Genomic DNA, 22,318 nt, shown 5'->3' on the forward strand with positions numbered 1-22,318 from the left:
ACTAATATGAGGCATTTGGTGATAAACTCAAACCTGACGGATTGTGCATGTAGTAATTACCAAGCTAATACGACAATGTTGATGTTGTTAAAAGTAGACATTTGATCCGTCTCTCTGATAATTCTACAAATGATTTCTATTTTAAGGACATTCCTGTTAGACAAGATCAGCATGCTAAACTTATTGCCGAAACTTGTGGAGTTTGACTTGGTTCAAACTCTTATCGTTCCAGCCGTTCCTAGTTTATAGGGTTGTTTAGTATTTGTTCTTCTGTTGCATTTTTTTGAACCTGTGGATGTAATCCTTTCCTTGGTTTCTGGTTGTAATCCTTTCCTTGTATCTAGGGTTTTCAAACCCAGTCTGTAATCATGAAACTATTATAAATACATGCATCCCACCATTGTTTGGGTATGCAATTGAAGTGAATATTACAAGTGATTAAGTTTTACAATTCCTACACGCAAGCTTCGATTTTACTGTTTATAAATGTCCAACAAATGTGTTGGGCTCAATCTGTGTTGATTGCATCATGTTTGGCACCCATGTGGCGGAGAAGCTGTGGACATGAAATGTTAGAATATGAGACAATAGTTGGGCCGAAGTCCTACCGATTTAAGTTTTAAGCATATGTAGCTTTTTTGCTTGTTGACGTATTAGCCGAGGTTATTCAATGTTGATGGACGTGAAGTTTTGTCCCATCCCATGTACTATGGCGTGCCACCGCACTTGACACGTGAGCTCTATGAAACAATTAGGAACTTGCAGAAAGTGATGCAACTTGTATCATTTGTCGTGAAGAGATGACAACAGCCAAGAAACTATTATTTGGACACTTTTTTCATGTGCCTTGCCTTTGATCATGATTAGAGTGACAGCATTTCCTGCCATACTTGCGGGCTCTAGTTGTACCTCGTGACAGTGGGACAGGTACAGCTGGAGGACATAGGGGTTCACCGTCAGCCAGATGCTCATCAACAGGGTAAACTTCTGGAACAAGACTTCGCTGCTGAAATTCCAGCAAAAGATCCTATTTACATCTAATTCTAAATGAATACGTGTTCATCCGAAATTGAGTGTAAACAGGAATTTCTGCTGAAATGTTTAGCAGGAAGTTAATTCCAAACTTCTGAGCACTGCAATTGTTGCTTTGTCTTTTAATTTCTGTGAGACGACGTAAGGTCTGATATTTGGTTATTAATGGAAAGGCACACTGTTGTTTTTAATTTCAGAACATTGTGGTTTTTAAAATTACATTTCCTTTTCCTTCATGCATGAAAGATTATTATACAAGGAAATGAAAAATGAAGGCGCCGATTGGATTTCATGCTTCACGGTCGTTCTTTGTTTTTCATTCATATGGAACTCTGATATTTTGTTCAGTATAAAATTGTGGAGTGTTAACTGTTAGAAAGAAATCATAATCCCTTACAATCAGGGAATAGAATAGGCGCGTATGTTGCAATTGTTTGACTTATTTTCATTCCCTTATTGTATAGCTGTCGGGAAAGTAGTTCCTAGTTTATAGGTTCTTTGCTGTATATAATGATTCTATTATTAACAGAGTTATTATTTTGGCCAAATATTGTGTTTGCCAACCCTAATTTTACATTAACTGATGATTTTAATTGGGAACAGGGACAGGCACAACGGCTCAGGGTGGTGGAGTTGCTGGTGATAGTGTGAGCCAACATGAAGCCAAGCTCCGAGCTGCTGCTGCTGCTGCAGCATCGACATATGAAAAGTCTCATGTATGGTAATGACACCTTTATCCTAAGTTAACGTTTGCATTTTTATTGGTGGAGTGGTTATATGTTTCCATCATATTTTAGTTTGTTCCTAGGTTGCTTGTGAGAGTGTGTGCTTGATACATATGATTTGGATATGTTGCACTGCATAGAATGCTGCGTACCAGAGGTCCAGAGCCTAACAAACTACGCCCTCTTGTGTGTAGGTCTCCTGGAGACGCGGCACTTCCTCAGGTATATTGTAAGACAATATATGTGGATAACAAGGGATGAGGAAATTAGCTCAGGGATGGATGAATAACTGGAGTCTCAGTTTTGAGCATATTATTGTATAAGTTAACTCTCTTCATCTTTTTCGAAAAGAAATTTATCACTTGTAACATTTACCAAATTTATCACTTGTAACATTTACCAATAACCGATCGCGAATGGTAGAATTGTGTAGAACTTGTAATGCTGCCGCTATGTACCCTATCGGCTTCTTCTGTATTAATTCAAACCCCATAGAAAGGAGTGATTTTGAGAGATTTTCAATGTGACCGGTACATGAGATGGTACATCACGTGTCATATAAATAATGAGATATGTGTGTTAAAAAATTAATAACTTAAAAAAAAAAAATTAAGAGCAGGCTGTGGCTTGTTTTTTTTTTTTTGAAAAAAAAAAAATATATATATATGTTGAAAATTAAAAATCGTAAAATAATAATATGCTCCTATTTAACGCCCTCTAGATCTATAATTTAAATGGGGTACTTAAAGTGATAGTTCACGAATCATTGCCAATGGAAATATATGTGCGGAAGGAGATTTTAGAGATAACACCGATAATGGGCTTGACAGGTTCTTTTATCAACTTGGGCAAGGGACATGTGGTTGATGCTGTAATTTGGGGGCCATATTTTGGACGGGAACTAGCAGTTGACAAGAGCATTTCAAAAATATGCGTGAAGATGGATTCGGCTCTAAGTGTTAATTTAATTGATGATATGATTGATACCAGCTTTTATCTCTTGCCAACATCATTGATTATTGTAAATAACTTATGACACGCATAGTCAAATGCAAGTTAGTGCATGTCTACTAGGAGAGGAACATGGTGACATATGGTATTGTCACTTGGAGCTATAATCTGAATCTTGAGTACCTTTTTTTGAGAATCCTCCTGACTGTATTGAAACTCGGTTATTTAGTGATATGATGGGAGTCCCTAGAACTAGAACTATATGTCATAACTCTTCGAGCTAGTTTTTTAGGTGATCCACCCCCTTACCTTATGTTACAAAAAAAGAAAGTGATAAAATCCCTTAATATGCAAGATCCGACTATTGTTCTCTCTTTTAACCATTATACGATGTGAGAAGTTTTCATTGGATCTATGGTTCACCTTTTAAACACGTGAAATATATTTATTAATTGAGTGACGTTATTAGAACTATGAAATAGTTGCAAGAGAGAATCCTTCCTTCATGGCAAAATGTCGGATGTCCCTTGACTTTATTGATCTTTGATCTCTCATAAGTTCATAACCATTGGAGTAGAAGCCTTGAAGTGGGTATTGTGCTTGGTTGATTCATTACCTAACTCCATACGCACAACAATTGACCTTCCCTTGTTACTATTTTTGTTTTGGTTTTGGGTTGATCCCAAAGCTCACATCGCAATTAACTGAACAGTGAAAGAGGCAAAATCCTATCTGCATGTTGTGTTAATTCCTCAAATTTCGTTATCAGGTTTAATTTGGACATATAAGATCTTCATTGAGTGTTAATTATGCAAGTTAATTTCCTGAAGCTCTAAGCACCAGAAATATAAAAGTAGAAGCAAAGTAAATTGTCTGTGACAGGCAGGAATAGAAAAGATCCGTGACGGCATGAAACGAAAAATTATTGTGGGGTGGGGTGGGGGCGGGGGCGTGGAATAAAGGAAACACCTTTTGGGTTTTATGAGGTGGCATGGAAGCTGACTAGCGACCGACAGCCAACAAAACGTTCATTTTTTCTTTTGTTTTAGTTGAGTTCAATTACTTCAGATTGGAAATGAAGGAATTCTGATTATACTGTATTATGTGAAAGCTGACCTTTCTCACTAATAATTTATTTAGTAATCGCCATTCACGCATGACGGCGTGAGGAGGAGGATTGAGGGAGGAGGAGTGCTAGTTACTTTCTTAGTTTTAGATCCTTTCACCCTCCCTCTGAATATTTGGATACCAAAATAGTGGCGATATTAAGGACAATGTTTTATGAACACTTCTTGCGTAGTATTAAGATTTTAAAAGACGTTAGGTGCTAGTTGAGTGATGGGTTGGGACCTAACCAAACTAAGCTGATTTAATTGAATTGATTATATCTCATATTAATAAGTGTTTATTTACTTAAAAACATGCATAATTGTATTGTTTTTATACAGTTTTAGAACATATTAAAAACAAGAAACAAGTGTATAATGATTGTCCATTGTATTCAACAAGTTTCTTACATTTATGGAACAAAATAAAATGCAAAATGAAAGTTATCGATTTTCAGTCTAAGTAAGAGTTACGACTTATGCGGATGCCTAGATAGGTATAGGCGGTCTAAGCCCGTGTCTAGGCGGACTAAGTGGATGCCTAAGTAGGTAGCGTCATTCCTTAATTTTCGAACGTCAAGGAATTAATCGGGACGGTGACCAGCCGCCTAACGCTTAACGTGCTTACCATAGCATCCGCTGTTAGTTTTTTTTTTTTTTTGGAAACTTTAGACGGATATTGATTATTCCTTTCCTATGTCTTTAACCTTCACCAGTAAATTACTTAATTTTCGATTACGTACAATAGGCTCCTGTGTTTTTATCTCTTATATATAATATGTGTGTGTGTATATATATCCATCCTCAACTCATCATGCGAACTACATCTGTTAAAGACATAGGAAAGGAATAATCAATATCGTCGTCGATCAGCATGAAGATTTTAATTAGCTTGAAACTTGTAGTCGGCTTGTTATTAGCTACTGTTGGCATCTTCCATTGCCAAGCTTCGCCTCCTCGCTACACTTTTGTGGTAATTAACTCCAGTTCAGTTCAGAATTCTGATGCATATGTATGAATTGCATGACTGACAATTTATTTATTTTGTAGACCATACGACGTAACTGATGATTGAATTGATTTTTTTAATAATCCCCTTCCATTTTCCGACTATAATATGTTAACTTAAAATGCATATATATATATATAGGTACACACACACATACACACATATATCTGTGATTTCAAGGATATTAATGAATAGCTTCTGTTTGTTTGTAAAAATCAATTTTAGGTCGAAGAAACTCCATACAAACGATTGTGTTGCACAAAGAACATCTTGACTGTAAACGGCCAGTTTCCTGGACCAACGTTGTATGTTCATGCTGGAGATACTATCGTAGTGGATATCTATAACAAGGGCAATCGTAACATTACCATCCACTGGTAATTAATCAACTTTATACAGTGCATGTAGTCTCATCCGGCTTTTACATAAATTCATCATACGATTCTACAATTCTGAACCATCTATTTTAGGCATGGAGTTAAGCAACTGAGGAATCCATGGTCAGACGGTCCTGATTACATCACACAATGTCCTATCCAACCAGGAGCCAGGTCTACCCAAACCGTTATATTTTCCTCAAATGAAGGGACTCTATGGTGGCATGCCCATATCCAGTGGGATCGAGCCACCGTCCACGGTGCTATAGTCATATACCCCAAGAAGGGAGCCACTTACCCTTTTCCCAAACCTCACGCTGAATTTCCAATCATCTTGGGTATGCAAATCAATTCAAACGTCAGTTCCACAAAACACTTATAAAATAGCTTAAAGCACTTTCAAATAACTACAAACGCTTGTGACAGCTAAAGTTAAACGGTTTTTTTGGGCATTTTCTATTGCATTTTCATTAAAATTTTCACTGTGTTCTATTGCAAAGATTTCTGACCTTATGAGCATTGTGATTTCTATATAAACATTTCCAAATTACGATCCTAACTTGTCTGCAAATTGTTGATTTGAAAATTCTAGGAGAGTGGTGGAAGGAAGATATCGGACAACTTTACAATGAAACCATTCAAAGCGGAGCGGACGCTAATACTTCAAATGCTTTCCTCATCAATGGTCAACCAGGCGATCTCTATCCTTGCTCAAAACCAGACACATTTAAGCTCAAAGTTGATTCCGGCAAAACCTACTTGCTCAGACTAATCAACTCTGCCGTGCAAGTGATGCTGTTTTTCGCCATTGCTAATCACAACGTCACGGTTGTAGGCTCAGATGCTAGCTACACCAAGCCATTTTCAACAGATTATGTGACCATATCTCCCGGCCAAACCATTGACCTCTTGTTAAATGCCGACCAAATCCCCAATAACTACTACATTGCTACGAAAGCCTACGTTGGCGGGGCTGGGGTTCCCTACGACAACACAACCGCCACTGCCATACTCCAATACCACGGAAATTTTAATTCATCTCCTACTTCTTTGCCTAATATTCCTTTCTATAACAACACCAACGCATCGGTTCACTTTACCAGTAAACTCAAAAGCTTGGCTGATAAAAACCACCCCGTTGACGTGCCACACATGATAACAAATCCTTTGTTCTTTACAATCTCCGTCAACTTACTACCCTGCCCGAATAATTCATGTGGTGGGCCTAATGGTACTCGTTTTGCCTCCAGTGTCAACAACATTAGCTTTGTCAACCCCACCATTGACATATTGCAAGCTTACTATTACCATGTGAATGGGGTATTTGGAACTCGCTTTCCAAATTTCCCCCCCTTGCTATTTAATTTTACAGCTCCAAACTTGCCGTTGTACCTACTCCCGACAAAGCGAGCGACAGAGGTGAAGATACTGGAGTACAACTCAACGGTGGAGATAGTGTTTCAGGGGACAAATATAGTGGCAGGTGATGACCATCCGATGCATCTACATGGATTCAGTTTCTACGTTGTGGGATGGGGGTTTGGGAATTTTGACAAGGACAAGGACCCTTTGACATATAATCTTGTCGATCCTCCTCTTCAGAACACCATCGCTGTCCCTGTAAATGGTTGGACTACCATTAGATTCAAAGCAGACAATCCTGGTACGTAACTAAAAAAGACGTTCATCATCTCTAATAAATATATTATCTAAGGGGCCGTTTAATAATTACCATATGAGTTTTCAGTTTCTAATTTTAGTTAACCGCCTCTAGTTAGTTATATTAATTAATGATTAGATCATATGACAAATTGTTCTTGTTGTTGTCGTTGTGTGTAGGCGTTTGGTTTATGCACTGTCATATCGATCGACATATGTCATGGGGCATGGACGTGACATTCATAGTGAAAAATGGAAAGGGTCCAGGAGCACAAATTTTACCTCCGCCACAAGGACTGCCTCCGTGCTAACAATTTTTTTAAGGCTTTGAAGCTGGTTCAATGTTCATGGCAATAAATTGGGACATCATGTAGTTAGTCCCTTCTATTCCGGATATTTATGTCAGTAGAATTTAACAGGTTTTGTATTGTCGCCTATTTGGTGGCGATCAACGACTCAAGAATAAGAGGAAAGGTTTCCATCAAAGAAATATGATGATCAATGCGCTTTGTATCGTACTAAAATTAAAATTTACCTGGCCTTATCTTCAGAACACCATCAAAGAAATATGTGAAGCAATACGCTGTTTTAACAATAACCCTCCATTTTGCTGGAAGAACGTGGCTTTGAGATTAAAGAACTTCCGTCTCTTCACACTGGAATAAACCTCAGTGATCCCAAACGACATAAATAAGCCAAAAAAGCCCAGACCTGCAAGTTTAACTTTAATTATATACTAACATATTCAGCACCACTGCTAATAAATTGATCAAAATAATTTTTTTTTGCTTTAATTATATACTATCAGTCTAGGCACGTGATCAAATTAATTTTTTTGCTTTAATTATATACTATCAGTCTAGGTACGTGCCTAGACTGGAAAAACTTTTATGTGTTTGATGTAGCGTCCACCAGTTTTCCTATGGTAATAATTATATCCCTGGTTTGTTTTTGAAATGCCATACTGCAGTTCTGAGTTCTGTGATATACATATAGATTCATTATTATCTCATAAAAGAAAATGATATTAATTTTTTTTTCGATTTTTTTTTTTTTTTTTTTGGAAAACTTAGGCGGGATGAGGGAAATTTATTGATAGGAAAAAAGAAATTACACTTAGTTAGGGGGGACATAAACCTTACCCCTCGTAGAACAAGAAAAATGAAATACAAGGAGGGAGGGCATACACCTTCAAAGAAAATACAGGAAAAAAAGAAAAGAGGGGTGTGTGTGTGTGTGTGTGTGTGTGTGTGTGTTGGGGGGGGGGGGGGGGGGGTGAGGGACATAGATCATACTCCTCTTGAAAAAGAAAATACAAGAAAAAGATTGAGTGGACATATACCCAAACCCCTCTATAAACCTTAAAAGGTAAGAACCTGCAAAACAAGCTGCAAAACAAAAAAGGAAATCCAAAAAGATTAGGTAAAAAAGGGAAATCACACATCAAGAAGGGGAGACAAACCTGTAGGCTGGCATGCTCAAGAAATCTGAGGTGCAGAAGAGGAAGAATCTCTATAGGAGGAGCGGAATGCCAAACAAGTGAAGATGAGAGAAGCCCTAATTGGCTAATTTGTTAGTAACAACATTCCCTTCTCGAAATGTATGAGAGTAACAGAAAACCATGTTTTGCAATCGGAGAATACAATTGTTCCAACATGTCTGGAGTGACCAAGGAGGAGAGAAGGATCCAGAAGCGAAGCAGGATATTAATTTTTTTCAATTGTTATACAAAGTGAGTATGTTTTAGCTTGAGTGTTTATCAATGGAGGCCGTGAGAATGAGTCCTGCAGATTTGCAGGTTGCTCGAAAATGACAGAGAGAAAAGGAAGGTGCTAACAATCCTTGGATTCCATTCACAGCTCACACACTAAGTGTAATGAGCATATTACCGTTACAAAGAGAGAGGAAAGAGATGAGAGTTTCTCTCTTACATCAAAGTAAATCCAACAATTCAAGCAATCTATCCTATAAGATAGTTACATGTAGAAAAAACAATCACTTAACTAAATGAATATGAAATGCACACTTGGACTATGATCCAAGGGCTCAAATTTAATCAAGGCTTTTAAATTTGCAGAGACCAATATTCATTTCTTGCAAAACACTTATGCACTAACAGAGGGTAAGGAATTTTACCCCAAGACATAGTTGAAAGCACAGATGATCACACTAAGACCTGGTTTGGTACTGAGGTGATTCTGAAAAAAGCTGGTATCAAAAAAAGTTGGGAGCTGTTTTTGTGTTTGGTAAACATTCAGCTTCAGTTTTTTTTCACAGTTTTGGGTGAAAAAAAGCCAAAAACAAGAAGCTGCAAAACCCAGCTTTGAAAAATCGGCTTTTTTTCACATCTGTTTTACATAAAAGTTTACCAAACACTATAATACTGTTTTTTTTTTTTCAAAAGCACTTTTACAAAAAAGTTTACCAAACACTCTGCTGCTTTATTTCACAGCCGCTTATTCTCACAACACAGCAGAATCAGCTTTTTTTCAAAGCACAGCAATACCAAACCAGCGTCACCGCTGCAAAGATGACTCAAACAAGGATTAACAAGAAACATTAATACAAAGAACTGATTTCCATTCAAGTCTGAGTTCTTACAAAGGATACACACATATTTATAGGCTAAGGAGAAACTCTCCCGAAACTCTTCCAAATTTATCTAGGAAGAAGAGGAATCTTCTTCCTTTGTCCATTACTTACACAAGATAAGATGGAATCTCCTTGGTCCACAGCTTCTTCTTCGTGATAGCTTTTGGTTTAGATAAGTAGCTATATACACAATTTTTTGCTAAATATGGTACAATTTTGAGAATATGTTGGGCTCAATCTGTGTTGATTACAACATGTTTGGCTCCCATGTGGCGGAGAGGGTGTGGACATGAAATGTTAGAATATGAGACAATAGTTAGGCCGAAATCCTACCGATGAGTTTTAAGCATGTGGAGAATTTTGCTTGTTGACGTGCATAAGCTGAGGTTATTCTACCTAGATTGACGTGAAGTTTTGTCCCATCCCAGGTACTATAGTGTGCCACTGTGTTAGACAAATAAGGAATATGGTTGGAGTCCTTGTGTAATTGTATATAATATTATTATTGGAAGAATAAGCCGTCCTACAGCCGTCCTACCTTGTCCTACCTACACACTAGCCGTCCTACGGCCGTCAAGCCGTCCTACAGCCGTCCTACCTTGTCCTACCTACACACTAGGACGGCTACCTTGTCCTCTACAGCCGTCCTACCTTGTCCTACCTACACACTAGGACGGCTACCTTGTCCTACCTACACATTTGTATCATGTATATATATCCTTGTAATCTTGTAGAGAAAGATAATGAAAAATTAAGCATTCTCTTCCATTTGCATTCTCTTCCATAAGCATTCTCTTCCATTTTTCCACATTCATGTATCAATAACAAATATAATTTTTAGCCTACATACCTTTTTCTACATGGTATACAGAGCAGGTTTATAACCCTAGCCCTAATTTTTTTTTCGGCAGCTTTCTCTGCCGTTCCCATGGCTGTTTGTGGCCCGTCCCGTCCCTCCTCTGCTCGTCCTCCCCTCCACTGCACCTACTGCAATTTTGATTATCATACCCGAGACACCTGCCATCAACTTCATGGCTATCCCGTTGGCCATCCCCTCCATGGCCAACCGTGGCGACCACCGCGCCGTGCCACTGCTTCCAGTTCTTCCCGCAGCCATGCACCTTCCAGTCCTCCCCGGCAGCCACGGTTTTCTGCTTCCCGGCCCCATAATTTCACCCAGGCCCATCACGTGCAAGGCACCCAGGCCCCCGCCTCCTCTTCTACTCCAACGACCCACCAAGTGCACGGGACCCAGCCCACTTTGCATGACTTGCAGCTTGCCATGCTTGACCTCTCTGCCGAGCAGCACTCCCGTGTTCTAGCTGCTCTACGTGACACCACCACCCCTCCTCAGGCCAATGTCGTGCTCACTACTGATTTTGCCCAAGGTTTGTTACCTGTCACCTCTCGTCATGGTCAATGGATTCTTGACAGTGGTGCTACGGATCATATTACTTCTTCCACTTCATGTTTGGTTAATCGTTCTCCTTCACATTTGCCGCCTGTTTCTTTGCCTAGTGGTGCTTCCGCTCCCATTACTTTTACTGGCACTCTTCCTTTAAATTCCTCAGTTACTTTGAAGGATGTTTTATGTGTCCCTAATTTCCGAGTGGACCTTTTATCGGTTGGTAAACTTACAGATGGATTATCGTGTTCCATAACCTTCTTTCCTTCTTGGTGTGTTTTGCAGGACTTGGTTTCGAAGGCGATGATTGGTGTGGGTAAGCGACGTGGCGATCTGTATTACCTTGTGGCCCTTACCTCTTCTCTCCCCACCCATCAACCTCTCTGCAACATCATTACCATCCCCTCCTCCCTCTGGCGTAGGCGTCTTGGTCACCCCTCCTCCACTCGTTTGCAAGCTTTAGCATCTAGCTCTCTTAATTGCACTTTTGATTCTAGTCATATTTGTGATGTTTGTCCGTTGGCAAAACAAACTCGTCAACCTTTTCTTTTGAGTTCAATTTCATCAACTTTCCCTTTTGCTTTAATTCATTGTGATATTTGGGGCCCGAATCGTCCATCTTCTCTTTCTGGTGCTAATTATTTCTTAACCATTGTGGATGATTTTTCTCGCTTTACGTGGGTCTTCCTCATGAAACATAAATCCGACACTCAACAATTAATTAAGGATTTTTTTGCTTATGTCACTACCCAATTCCGCACTACCATCCAATGTATTCGTACTGACAATGGTGGTGAATTTTTATCTCTTCGTAGTTTTTTCTCTGATCATGGGGTGCTTTTACAAACTTCTTGTGTTTATACCCCCCAACAAAATGGCGTTGTTGAAAGAAAACATCGTCATCTTCTTGAAACCGCTCACGCCCTTCGTTTTCAATCCCATCTTCCTATCAAGTTTTGGGGGGAATGTGTTCTTACCACTACTTATCTCATCAATCGTCTCCCTACCCGTCTTCTCCATCATAAATCCCCATTTGAGGTTCTCTTTTCGAAAACCCCATCTTATGACCACTTCCGCGTCTTTGGTTGTCTGGCATATGCCACCTCTGTCACTCCCACCACCAAATTTTCCCCTCGGGCTCATCGTTGCATTTTTCTCGGTTATCCTCATGGACAAAAGGCCTATACCCTTTACGATCTCGACAATCACCGCATTTTCACTAGTCGAGACGTCATCTTTCACGAAAGTACTTTCCCTTATGCCATTTCTCACCCTCCTATCCCATCTTCTTCGCCTACCCTACCCATCCCACCCCCTCTGGACTTTACATATAACCCACCCCTTCCTGCCCCAACGCCTCACCCTCCTCCACCTTCCTCCCCTTCCACGCCTCCCACAGATTCCCTTGTTGCCCCATTACCCGTTCTTCCCCATGCCCCTGCCCTCTCGGCATCCCCTCCTTCCCCCCCCCCCCCCCCCGCTACTTCCTTACCTTTCTCCCTTTTACCCACGGACATCCCTACCCCCCCCCCCCCCACTACCTACCAATCCTCCCCTTCCCCGCACCTCTTCCCGTGCCCATAAACCTCCATCCTATTTAAAAGACTACGTTTGCTCGCAGGTGATTCTGCCATCCTACCCATCTTCGACTTCGCAACCCGGTTCTACACAAGGTACGCGATATCCACTTTGTAATTTTCTCTCTTATCACCGTTACTCTCCCAGGCATTTTTCTTACATTAACTCTGTCAGTCGGACTGTAGAGCCTTCCTCCTTTGCCGAGGCAGCCACTGACCCCAATTGGCAACGTGCTATGACTGAGGAGCTTCAAGCTTTACATGCTAATGGTACTTGGACTTTAACTTCCTTGCCCCCTGGCAAAATTCCCATTGGTTGTAAGTGGGTGTACAAACTCAAGCACAATTCCGACGGCTCTATTGACCGCTACAAAGCTCGTTTGGTTGCTAAAGGCTTCACTCAGGCTGAAGGTATTGATTATCATGACACTTTTTCTCCTACTGCTAAGATGACTACGGTGCGTTGTCTTCTTGCTCTTGCTGCTAGTCAGTCTTGGTCTCTTCATCAGCTTGATGTTAATAATGCTTTCTTACATGGTGACTTACATGAAGAAATCTATATGTCTCCTCCTCCTGGTCTTCGGCGACAGGGGGAGAATCTTATGTGTCGCCTTCATAAGTCACTTTATGGTCTTAAGCAGGCTTCTCGCCAATGGTTTGCCAAATTCACTAGTGCCATCATTTCTGCCGGTTTTCAACAATCCAAAGCTGACTATTCATTGTTCACTAAAAAGTCTGGTATTTCTTTCACAGCTTTGCTCATTTATGTGGATGATATTGTGATTACAGGCAATGATGCTAGTGCCATTAATTCTCTGAAGTCTTTTCTCCGTGATCATTTTCGGATAAAAGACCTTGGTGATTTAAAATATTTTTTGGGTATTGAGGTTTCTCGTTCCAAACAAGGGATTTATATTTCTCAACGCAAGTATGCATTAGAGATTCTCAAGGACTATGGTTTTTTGGGAGCACGACCCATTGCTTTTCCTATGGATGACACAAAATTATCTGATAAAGGAGAACTTCTCAAGGATCCTGAAAAGTATCGACGATTAGTAGGTCGGTTAATATATCTCACTATCACTCGGCCGGATATCACCTATTCTGTGCATGTTCTAAGCCGTTTTATGCACGAGCCAAGGATATCTCATATGGATGCTGCGCTTCGTATTGTTCGTTATTTGAAGGCTACTCTAGGTCAAGGTTTATTATTTCGTTCTGACAACCAGACCAAGTTAACTGCGTTTTGTGATTCTGATTGGGCAGGTTGCCCTATCACTCACCGTTCGACTACTGGGTATTGTGTATTCTTGGGCGGTTCTTTGATTTCTTGGCGGACGAAACGACAGAAAACCGTTTCGCTCTCTTCAGCAGAGGCGGAATATAGGGCCATGGCAGGTGCTTGTTGCGAGATAGTTTGGCTTCGTTTTTTGTTGAAGGATTTGAACATTCCTTTGGATGGTCCTTCCATTTTATTTTGTGATAATCAAGCAGCGTTACATATAGCTGCCAATCCTGTTTTTCATGAACGAACTCGTCACATTGAGATGGATTGTCACTTTATACGAGATAAGATTGTAAATGGCACAATAGAGACCAAGCATGTGGGTACGGCACAACAGTTGGCAGACTTGTTTACCAAACCTCTTGGGAAAGAAAAGTTTTCGGGTATGTTACGCAAGTTGGGAGTTCTTGACATCCACTCTCCAACTTGAGGGGGAGTGTTAGACAAATAAGGAATATGGTTGGAGTCCTTGTGTAATTGTATATAATATTATTATTGGAAGAATAAGCCGTCCTACAGCCGTCAAGCCGTCCTACAGCCGTCCTACCTTGTCCTACCTACACACTAGCCGTCCTACAGCCGTCAAGCCGTCCTACAGCCGTCCTACCTACACACTAGGACGGCTACCTTGTTCTCTACAGCCATCCTACCTTGTCCTACCTACACACTAGGACGGCTACCTTGTCCTACCTACACATTTGTATCATGTATATATATCCTTGTAATCTTGTAGAGAAAGATAATGAAAAATTAAGCATTCTCTTCCATTTGCATTCTCTTCCATAAGCATTCTCTTCCATTTGCATTCTCTTCCATTTTTCCACATTCATGTATCAATAACAAATATAATTTTTAGCCTACATACCTTTTTCTACGCACTGCACTTGATACGTGAGGTCTATGAAACATTTAGGAACTTTAAGATTCGCATTGCTGATTACATTCGTTATCGAAAGCTCACATTAAACATGAATGATCGATTCCCAGATGCTACGCATGAAGAGCTTAATGCGCAAGTTTGAGGTCTCATTAGTTTCAAGTGTTTTATTTTGTAATCATCCAATTCTGCATATTGGAGTCTTAGTTGTTGATGATGGATATGCAGAAGTGACGCAACTTGTATCATTTGCCGTGAAGAGATGACAACAGCCAAGAAACTATTGTGTGGACACCTTTTTCATGTGCCTTGCCTTCGATCATGGTTAGAGCAACAGCATAACTGCCCTACTTGCAGGGCCCTAGTTGTACGTCCTGACAGTGGGAAAGGTACAGCTGGCGGACATAGGGGTTCACGGTCAGATGCTCATCAACAGGGTAAACATCTTAGTGTTGCAATTTGTGTTGTCTTTCAACGTAAGGTCTGATATTTGGTTATTAGAAGGAAGGCACTTTGTTGTTTTTAATTTCAGAACTTAGTAGTTTTTAAACTTACATTTCCTTTTCCTTCATACATGAAAGATTATTGTAGAAGGAAATGAAAAATGAAAGCACCAATAAAATGCCGTTGGATTTCCTGTTTCATGGTCGCTCTTTTATTGTATAATCTATTTTGATCATATGGGACTCTAATATTTTGTTCAGTATAAAATTGTGGTGAGTTGACTGATGATTTTAATTGGGAACAGGGACAGGCACAACGGCTCAGGATAGTGGAGTTGCTGGTGATGGTGTGAGCCTATATGGAGCCAGGCTCCGAGCTGCTGCTGCTGCTGCTGCATCGATTATTAGAAGTCTCATGTATATCCTTCTGCAAACAGACAATTATGGTAATAACACCCTTATCGTAAGTGTTAGTTTACATTTTATTGGAGGAGTGGTCACATGTTTCCATTGTATTTTAATTTGTTCCTAGGTTGCTTGTGAGAGTGTGTGCTTGATACATATGATTTGGATATGTTGCACTGCATAGAATGCTACATACTACACCCTTACAAACTACGCCCTCTTGTGTGCTGGTCTCCTGGATATGCAGCACTTCCTCAGGTTCAAAGACATATGGTTGACTCCTCTAATACTGAATCTAGTGGAGAAGCTTGTAGTGGACAATCACAACCGCAGCTTGCAGCCCCTGGTGGACCTGCAAAGTTGTCTTTCTCTCAGTTTCCACCTTACGTGTTTGTCCCTGGAGCCAACGTGGCCTATGGGGAGAGGTCGGGCAGCGATCCAAATCTGACAGCCTCTCAGCTGGAGGCCCAGAAAAAGTTTCTTCAGCACCAGATAGAGCTGGTATTAAAGAGACGATGAATAACTTCTGTTGTGATTTGTGGTAGCTACCCCCGTTTTCTCTGCTTAGTAACTGCTTTTCTTATACAGATCCTGCAGAATCAGCTCCAACTTTTACAGAAACCAAAACCAAAGGAAAGTGTGCACATGGGTCCAACAAGGGCTTCTTTGGATGGCAAAGGAAAGAGTGTTGCAGCTTCTTCATCTGCTTCAGATTGTGGACGTCATGAAGATGGGGTTGATTCGTAGACATGGCATAACTTTAGGTATATTGTAAGACACAATATATGTGGATAACAAGGGATGAGAAAAATGTTGAGAGTTGTTCCAAATCGGTGAGGGACAAGGTTTGCTATGTACTTATATGGTATTGGGCTACTCCCCATATAGCTAATTGGTTTTATGATGGAACCCCAACTTTCTTCATAGTATCAGAGCATGTTGTCCTCGTGTGAAGCCAAATGACCATACGTGCTCCACGTCACCCAGTTATTGTCCACGTGTAGGCTTGAAAATTCGCTACATGTGTGGGGGCGTGTTGAGAGTTGTCCCACATCGATGAGGGACAAGGTTTGCTATGTACTTATATAGTCTTGAGCTACTCCTCATATAGCCAATTGGTTTTACGGTGGAACCTCAATTTCATCAAAAAATAGGTTAGGGATGAAAGAATAACTGGAGTTTGAGCATATTATTGTATAAGTTACACTCTTTCCCTCTTTTTGAAAAAGAAATTTCTTATCTTTTTGTACTTGTAACATTTTCCAATACCGTTCGTGGATGATAAAATTGTGTAGTACAGTAGCAGGACGTGAAATGTTGCCTCTATCGGCTTCTTCTGTATTAATTCAAACCCCATAGAAAGGGAATTCGGGTTCAGCTCTGAGGCTAAAAGGACTGACTTAACGTAAACATATCGGGCAGATAAAGGAACATCTTCCTAGTAATTCAGACACAAATGAAACGATCCATTGATTGATAATCGCTGAATCCAACTATTTGTTAGAAAATAAATGGAGTGATCTGCAACGCTTCAAAGAAAAACAACCTTCTATCCGGCTGGGAGACCCTTTTTTCTTCGTTTTTTTTGTTAAAAGCAGGCAATGGCTTCTTTTCTTTCTTTTTTTTTTAGTAAAAATTGTAAAATAGTAGTCTGCTTCTATTTAACGCCCTCTCCATCTTTAAATGGGGTGCTTAAAATGTTAAGAGTATTACTCACATTCAGCGAAATGAAAGTTTAAAATCCCTTAATATGCAAGAGCCAGTCATCATCACGGTTCTCTCTTTCAACTATTTCGCTATTTAGAAAGTATTTATGAGACATGTGGTTCACTTTTTAAACATGTAAGAGATATTTATTTATTAAGTAACGTTACTAAAACTATGAAATAGTTGTAAAAAAGAATCTCTTCTCCAAGACTGAATGTCGGGTGTCCTTTAACCTTATTGATCTTTGATGTCACATAAGTTCATATACACATTGGACTAGAAGCCTGGAAAGTGGGTATTGTGTTTGGTTGATTCGTTACCTAATTGCTTACGCTCCAAAGTTGACCTTCCCTTGTAATTATTTTTCTTTGGGTTGATCCCAAAGCCCACATGGCAATTAACTAAAAAGATGCAAGACCCCAATCAATCATACTCTCATTGAGGCCGAAGCCTTTTCGGCTTTGACATGCCGCAATCTGCGTTGTGTCAAATTGCATGTGGTGAGAATATTTTAGTAAAGGGGATGTTGAGATTTTAACTATGCATTCCGAATTTGAAACTATCTCATTCTCTATATTATTGTAATAATTTTAGAATCTTTCTCTTTCCTTAATAATGATAATAAAGTTTTTTTAAAAAAATTGCTCAAATTTCGTTATCAGGTTTAATTTGGATTTATATATTCGTTGAGTGTTAAGCTAATTTTCTGAATCTCTAAGCACCAGAAATATAGGAGTAGAAGCAAAGTAAATTGTCCTAGGTTAGGATGGTTGGGTCTAATTAATTAAAATATTACAAAGGTAATATTCAAAGACACGGAATGGAGGACAGGACAGGCGCAATTAATTGCGAAATTCCAACTTGCTTCTCCATTCCTTTTTGCTTGGTTGATTATTCCAGTAGAAGTATGACCAGTGGTACAAGGTAATTGCTCAACCATATAGAGATTATATAGTAAGTGAACCAAATTGATCATAATAGAAATGCTAAGAAAATTCTCTCAAAATAAAACTTATCACTTTACAATTTAACATTAACTTCCATATCAATTTCATAAAGTATTGTACCAAAAACATAAAATCGGAATAATTTCACTTTAAAATGGATCCTACTAATATATGATCATTTCTGATGGTACATTTACACAAGCCTAATCTTTTTGTCTTCTTTTGACAGATTAGGTATATTTCTCTTCTTTTGATGGATTAGGTATATTTACAAAAGCCTAACCTTTTTGTCCTCGTATGGCTCTAGGCCGTCTGGGCCTGTGCAAGTCAATCTTGATCAGCCTTCTCAACATCTGGAATATATGGCTGCCTGACATACAAATTTCAAATTAACATAGGGTAATTAAATAGTATAATCCAAGCTTAATTAATCAACATAATGTTAATTAATTAGTAAAAATTATCTGTGACTGCATGAAAAGAAAAGTATGGGAGAATTTGTTGATTTATCCAATAGTAAAGATATTATGAACACATGTTTTATCAAGATTGTATATGAGATTTCGGAGATTTTGTGTGAAATTCATAAAAATGTTGACCCTCCTTAAGCTAGTTTTTTGGAAAGAAAAAAAAAGTAGGACAATGTATTATGTTAGAAAACAATAACTTAAATCAAAACAAATTTTATGTCTCACTGATTATAAATTGACATATGTCATTAAAAAGTAAATAAAAAGAGCTATAAACATAACTTTTAATAAATATTAAAAGTAGTTCAGTTTTAAACAAACAAACAAGAAAAAAAACCTTTAAAAACTCTGAACTTTTAAATTTTATGGTGTAGTGACTGGCACTCTAAATTTTTAAGTTTAGAAAGAAAAAAATTATATAACATTATTACATATTAATATTAGATATAAAAATTTGTAGGGTCCTCTAAATTCGGGTAACTGTGCGATTGCACTTTTGGCTTCCGAAAGCCGCCTCTGTGGTTCATGAACACTTCTTACTTAGCACAACATCCACTGTGAGCTGTAACCTTCACCAGTAAATTGATTAATTTTCGATTACGCTCTCTCTCTCTCTCTCTCTCCCTATATATACTCACACTCACACACACACACCCACATCCATCCTCGACTCATCATGCGAACTACATCTTCTGTAGACATAGGAAACGAATCATCAACGTCGTCGTCGATCAGCATGAAGATTTTAATTAGCTTGAAACTTGTAGTTGGCTTGTTATTGTCTACTGTTGGCATCTTCCATTGCCAAGCTTCGCCTCCTCGTTACACTTTTGTGGTAATTAGCTCATTTCCTTTCGATGCAGTTCAGTTCTGAATTCTGATGCATATGTGTGAATTGCATGCATCATGCATGTTGTTATAGAGATCATTTACTTTAATCATGTTTTATAAACCACATGAGATGATAGTTGATGGCTAGATTCCTACTTTAAAGCACTAAAAGAATAATTCAATCATCAACCGTCACGTCATGTAGTCTATAAAATATGATTTATAAACATGATCTACTAGCATTTTTCGGCTATAATATATTAACTTAAAATGCATAATACACATCCATGGTGTGTATATATATAGGGGTGTGCTATCTACACACCCCTTTTACTTCTCACACACCATTTGTTAATTTATATCTGTTGATCTTCTTCAATTCATCCGATCCGACGGCCGAAAATTAGAAAAGTGTGTGAAAAGTAAAAAGAGGTGTGTGGATATCACACACCTATATATACACTTTATAACCGATGACTGTGTATGCTGATTTCAAAAATATTGATGAATTCATATCTTCTGTTTGTTTGCAATAATCAATTTTAGGTGGAAGAAACTCCATATACACGACTGTGTAGCACAAAGAACATCTTGACTGTAAACGGTCAGTTTCCAGGACCAACGTTCTATGCTTATGCCGGAGATATTGTTGTAGTGGATGTCTATAACAAGGGCAATCGTAACATTACCCTACACTGGTAATTAATCAACTTTATCGCATGTAATCTCTTTAGAATTTTACTTAAATTTATGATATCCATCTATATTTCAGGCATGGAGTTAAGCAACTGCGGAATCCATGGTCGGACGGTCCTGATTACATCACACAATGTCCTATTCAACCAGGAGCCAAGTTTACCCAAACTATTATATTTTCCTCAGAGGAAGGGACTCTATGGTGGCATGCTCACAGCGAGTGGGATCGAGCCACAGTCCATGGTGCTATAGTCATATACCCCAAGAAGGGAGCTACTTACCCTTTTCCCAAGCCTTACGCAGAATTTCCAATCATCTTGGGTATGCAAATCAATTCAAACTTCAATCCCATAAACGCTTATATAATAGCTTAAAGCGCTTTCAAATAACATAAAAACACTTGTGATAACATTGTCATGTAAAGTCAAAAGGTTTTTTCGGGCATTTTGTACTTGAATTTCCATTGAAATTTCGATGTGTTCTAATGGAAGGATTTCTCGTAAAAGAGCTTATGAGCATAAGTGATTTCTATATAAACATTTCCAAATTACGATTCTAATTTTTCTGCAAATCATTGATTCAAAAATTGTAGGAGAGTGGTGGAAGGAAGATATCGGACAACTTTACAATGAAACGATTCAAAGCGGAGGGGACCCTAATACTTCAAGTGCTTTCCTCATCAATGGTCAACCCGGCGATCTCTATCCTTGCTCAAAACCAGACACATTCAAGCTCATAGTTGATTACGGCAAAACCTACCTACTCAGACTAATCAACTCCGCCGTGCAAGAGATGATGTTTTTCGCCATTGCCAATCACAACGTCACAGTTGTAGGCTCAGATGCTAGCTACACCAAGCCATTTTCAACAGATTATGTGACCATATCTCCCGGCCAAACCATTGACCTCTTGTTAAATGCCGACCAAATCCCCAACAACTACTACATTGCTGCCAAAGCCTACGTTGGCGGGGCTGGGATTGCCTACGACAACACAACCACAACCGCCATACTGCGATACCATGGAAATTCTAATTCATCCCCTACTTCTTTGCCTAATATTCCTTCCCATAACAACACCAACGCATCAGTTTTCTTTACCAGTAAACTCAAAAGCTTGGCTGATAAAAAACACCCCATTGACGTGCCACACAAGATAACAACTCATTTGTTCTATACACTCTCCATCAACACACTGCCCTGCCCGAATAATTCATGTGCTGGGCCTAATGGAACACGTTTAGCTTCCAGTGTCAACAACATTAGCTTTGTCAACCCCACCATTGACATATTGCAAGCTTACTATTACCATGTCAATGGGGTATTTGGAACTCGCTTTCCAAATTCCCCACCCTTGCTGTTTAATTTTACAGCTCAGGACTTGCCTTTGTACCTACAGACGCCGAAGCAAGGGACGGAGGTGAAGATACTGGAGTACAACTCAACGGTGGAGATTGTGTTTCAGGGGACAAATTTGGTGGCAGGAGATGACCATCCGATGCATCTCCATGGATTCAGTTTCTACGTTGTGGGATGGGGGCTCGGGAATTTTGACAAGGACAAGGACCCTTTGACGTATAATCTTGTCGATCCTCCTTTTCAGAATACCATCGCTATCCCTGTAAATGGTTGGACTACTATTAGATTCAAGGCAAACAATCCTGGTACGTAATTAATAAAGATGCTCATCATCTCTAATTAAATATATTATCTAAGGGGCTGTTTTATAATAACCATATCAGTTTTCCGTTTCCAATTTTAGTTAACCCCCCTAATTGGTTATATTAATGAATGATAATTAGTTCATGATAAATTGTTCTTGTTCTTGTTGTTATATGTAGGCGTTTGGTTTATGCACTGTCATCTGGATCGACATATGTCATGGGGCATGGACGTGACGTTCATAGTGAAAAATGGAAAGGGCCTACAAGCGCAGATTTTACCTCCGCCACAAGGAATGCCTCCATGCTAACAATTTTTATAAAGCTTTCGAGCTGGTTCTATGTTCATGGCAATAAATTGGGACAGCATGTAATTCGTCTTTTCTAATACCATTTATACTATCAACTATTTCGACTGGCCGTGGCCAGGATATGTATGTCTTAAAAATTCACCTGGCTTTGTATTGTCACCAATTTGGTGGCCGTCACGCCTCAAGATTAACACGTGGAAAAGTTTCCATCAAAGAAATATGATGATCAATGCGCATTGTATTAGTACTAAAA

The 22,318-nt window shown here is 39.2% G+C and overlaps 3 protein-coding genes and 1 long non-coding RNA gene across 5 annotated transcripts; all 4 read left to right on the forward strand.

The window, feature by feature from the left end:
- The first annotated feature begins 319 nt into the window (after positions 1-319).
- On the forward strand, positions 320-2,272 carry LOC148698911 (uncharacterized). Of its 2 annotated transcripts, none has more exons than XR_015966814.1 (3): positions 320-979; positions 1,636-1,753; positions 1,952-2,272. It is a non-coding gene; the product is annotated as an uncharacterized LOC148698911 (long non-coding RNA). The 2 variants fall into 2 exon arrangements; XR_015966808.1 differs by lacking the exon at positions 320-979 and adding an exon at positions 986-1,178.
- A 2,268-nt stretch (positions 2,273-4,540) lies between these two features.
- Positions 4,541-7,383, forward strand: LOC137720468 (laccase-15-like). The gene is made up of 5 exons (XM_068459536.2): positions 4,541-4,787; positions 5,049-5,200; positions 5,294-5,538; positions 5,793-6,863; positions 7,040-7,383. The coding sequence occupies exons 1-5, from the start codon at positions 4,689-4,691 to the stop codon at positions 7,168-7,170; spliced, it is 1,698 nt and encodes a 565-aa protein (XP_068315637.1). The 5' UTR covers positions 4,541-4,688; the 3' UTR covers positions 7,171-7,383.
- Positions 7,384-14,599: 7,216 nt separating this feature from the next.
- Positions 14,600-16,369, forward strand: LOC137720622 (ERAD-associated E3 ubiquitin-protein ligase HRD1B-like). Its single transcript, XM_068459712.2, has 5 exons — positions 14,600-14,741; positions 14,824-15,032; positions 15,344-15,484; positions 15,691-15,944; positions 16,032-16,369. Exons 2-5 carry the CDS (start codon positions 14,858-14,860, stop codon positions 16,188-16,190), a joined length of 729 nt encoding a protein of 242 aa, XP_068315813.2. The 5' UTR covers positions 14,600-14,741; positions 14,824-14,857; the 3' UTR covers positions 16,191-16,369.
- Positions 16,370-19,202: 2,833 nt separating this feature from the next.
- Positions 19,203-22,318, forward strand: LOC137720087 (laccase-15-like). Its single transcript, XM_068459096.2, has 5 exons — positions 19,203-19,402; positions 19,945-20,096; positions 20,171-20,415; positions 20,687-21,757; positions 21,935-22,318. Exons 1-5 carry the CDS (start codon positions 19,244-19,246, stop codon positions 22,063-22,065), a joined length of 1,758 nt encoding a protein of 585 aa, XP_068315197.2. The 5' UTR covers positions 19,203-19,243; the 3' UTR covers positions 22,066-22,318.

The sequence above is a fragment of the Pyrus communis genome, chromosome 1, assembly GCF_041283825.1.
Source record: "Pyrus communis isolate YQ-2024b chromosome 1, ASM4128382v1, whole genome shotgun sequence".
Classification (NCBI taxonomy): Eukaryota; Viridiplantae; Streptophyta; class Magnoliopsida; order Rosales; family Rosaceae; genus Pyrus; species Pyrus communis.

What these genes read in the sequence shown, in the direction of transcription:
- LOC137720087 (XM_068459096.2), top strand. Translation starts at nt 19,244, where the DNA reads ATGCGAACTACATCTTCTGTAGACATAGGAAACGAATCATCAACGTCG. An exon ending in CTCCTCGTTACACTTTTGTG is followed by an intron (nt 19,403 to 19,944) that starts GTAATTAGCTCA and finishes AATCAATTTTAG; the next exon opens with GTGGAAGAAACTCCATATAC. An exon ending in ATTCAAGGCAAACAATCCTG is followed by an intron (nt 21,758 to 21,934) that starts GTACGTAATTAA and finishes TGTTATATGTAG; the next exon opens with GCGTTTGGTTTATGCACTGT.
- LOC137720622 (XM_068459712.2), top strand. Translation starts at nt 14,858, where the DNA reads ATGACAACAGCCAAGAAACTATTGTGTGGACACCTTTTTCATGTGCCT. An exon ending in GTCAGATGCTCATCAACAGG is followed by an intron (nt 15,033 to 15,343) that starts GTAAACATCTTA and finishes AATTGGGAACAG; the next exon opens with GGACAGGCACAACGGCTCAG. An exon ending in TTCAGCACCAGATAGAGCTG is followed by an intron (nt 15,945 to 16,031) that starts GTATTAAAGAGA and finishes TTTCTTATACAG; the next exon opens with ATCCTGCAGAATCAGCTCCA.
- LOC137720468 (XM_068459536.2), top strand. Translation starts at nt 4,689, where the DNA reads ATGAAGATTTTAATTAGCTTGAAACTTGTAGTCGGCTTGTTATTAGCT. An exon ending in CTCCTCGCTACACTTTTGTG is followed by an intron (nt 4,788 to 5,048) that starts GTAATTAACTCC and finishes AATCAATTTTAG; the next exon opens with GTCGAAGAAACTCCATACAA. An exon ending in ATTCAAAGCAGACAATCCTG is followed by an intron (nt 6,864 to 7,039) that starts GTACGTAACTAA and finishes CGTTGTGTGTAG; the next exon opens with GCGTTTGGTTTATGCACTGT.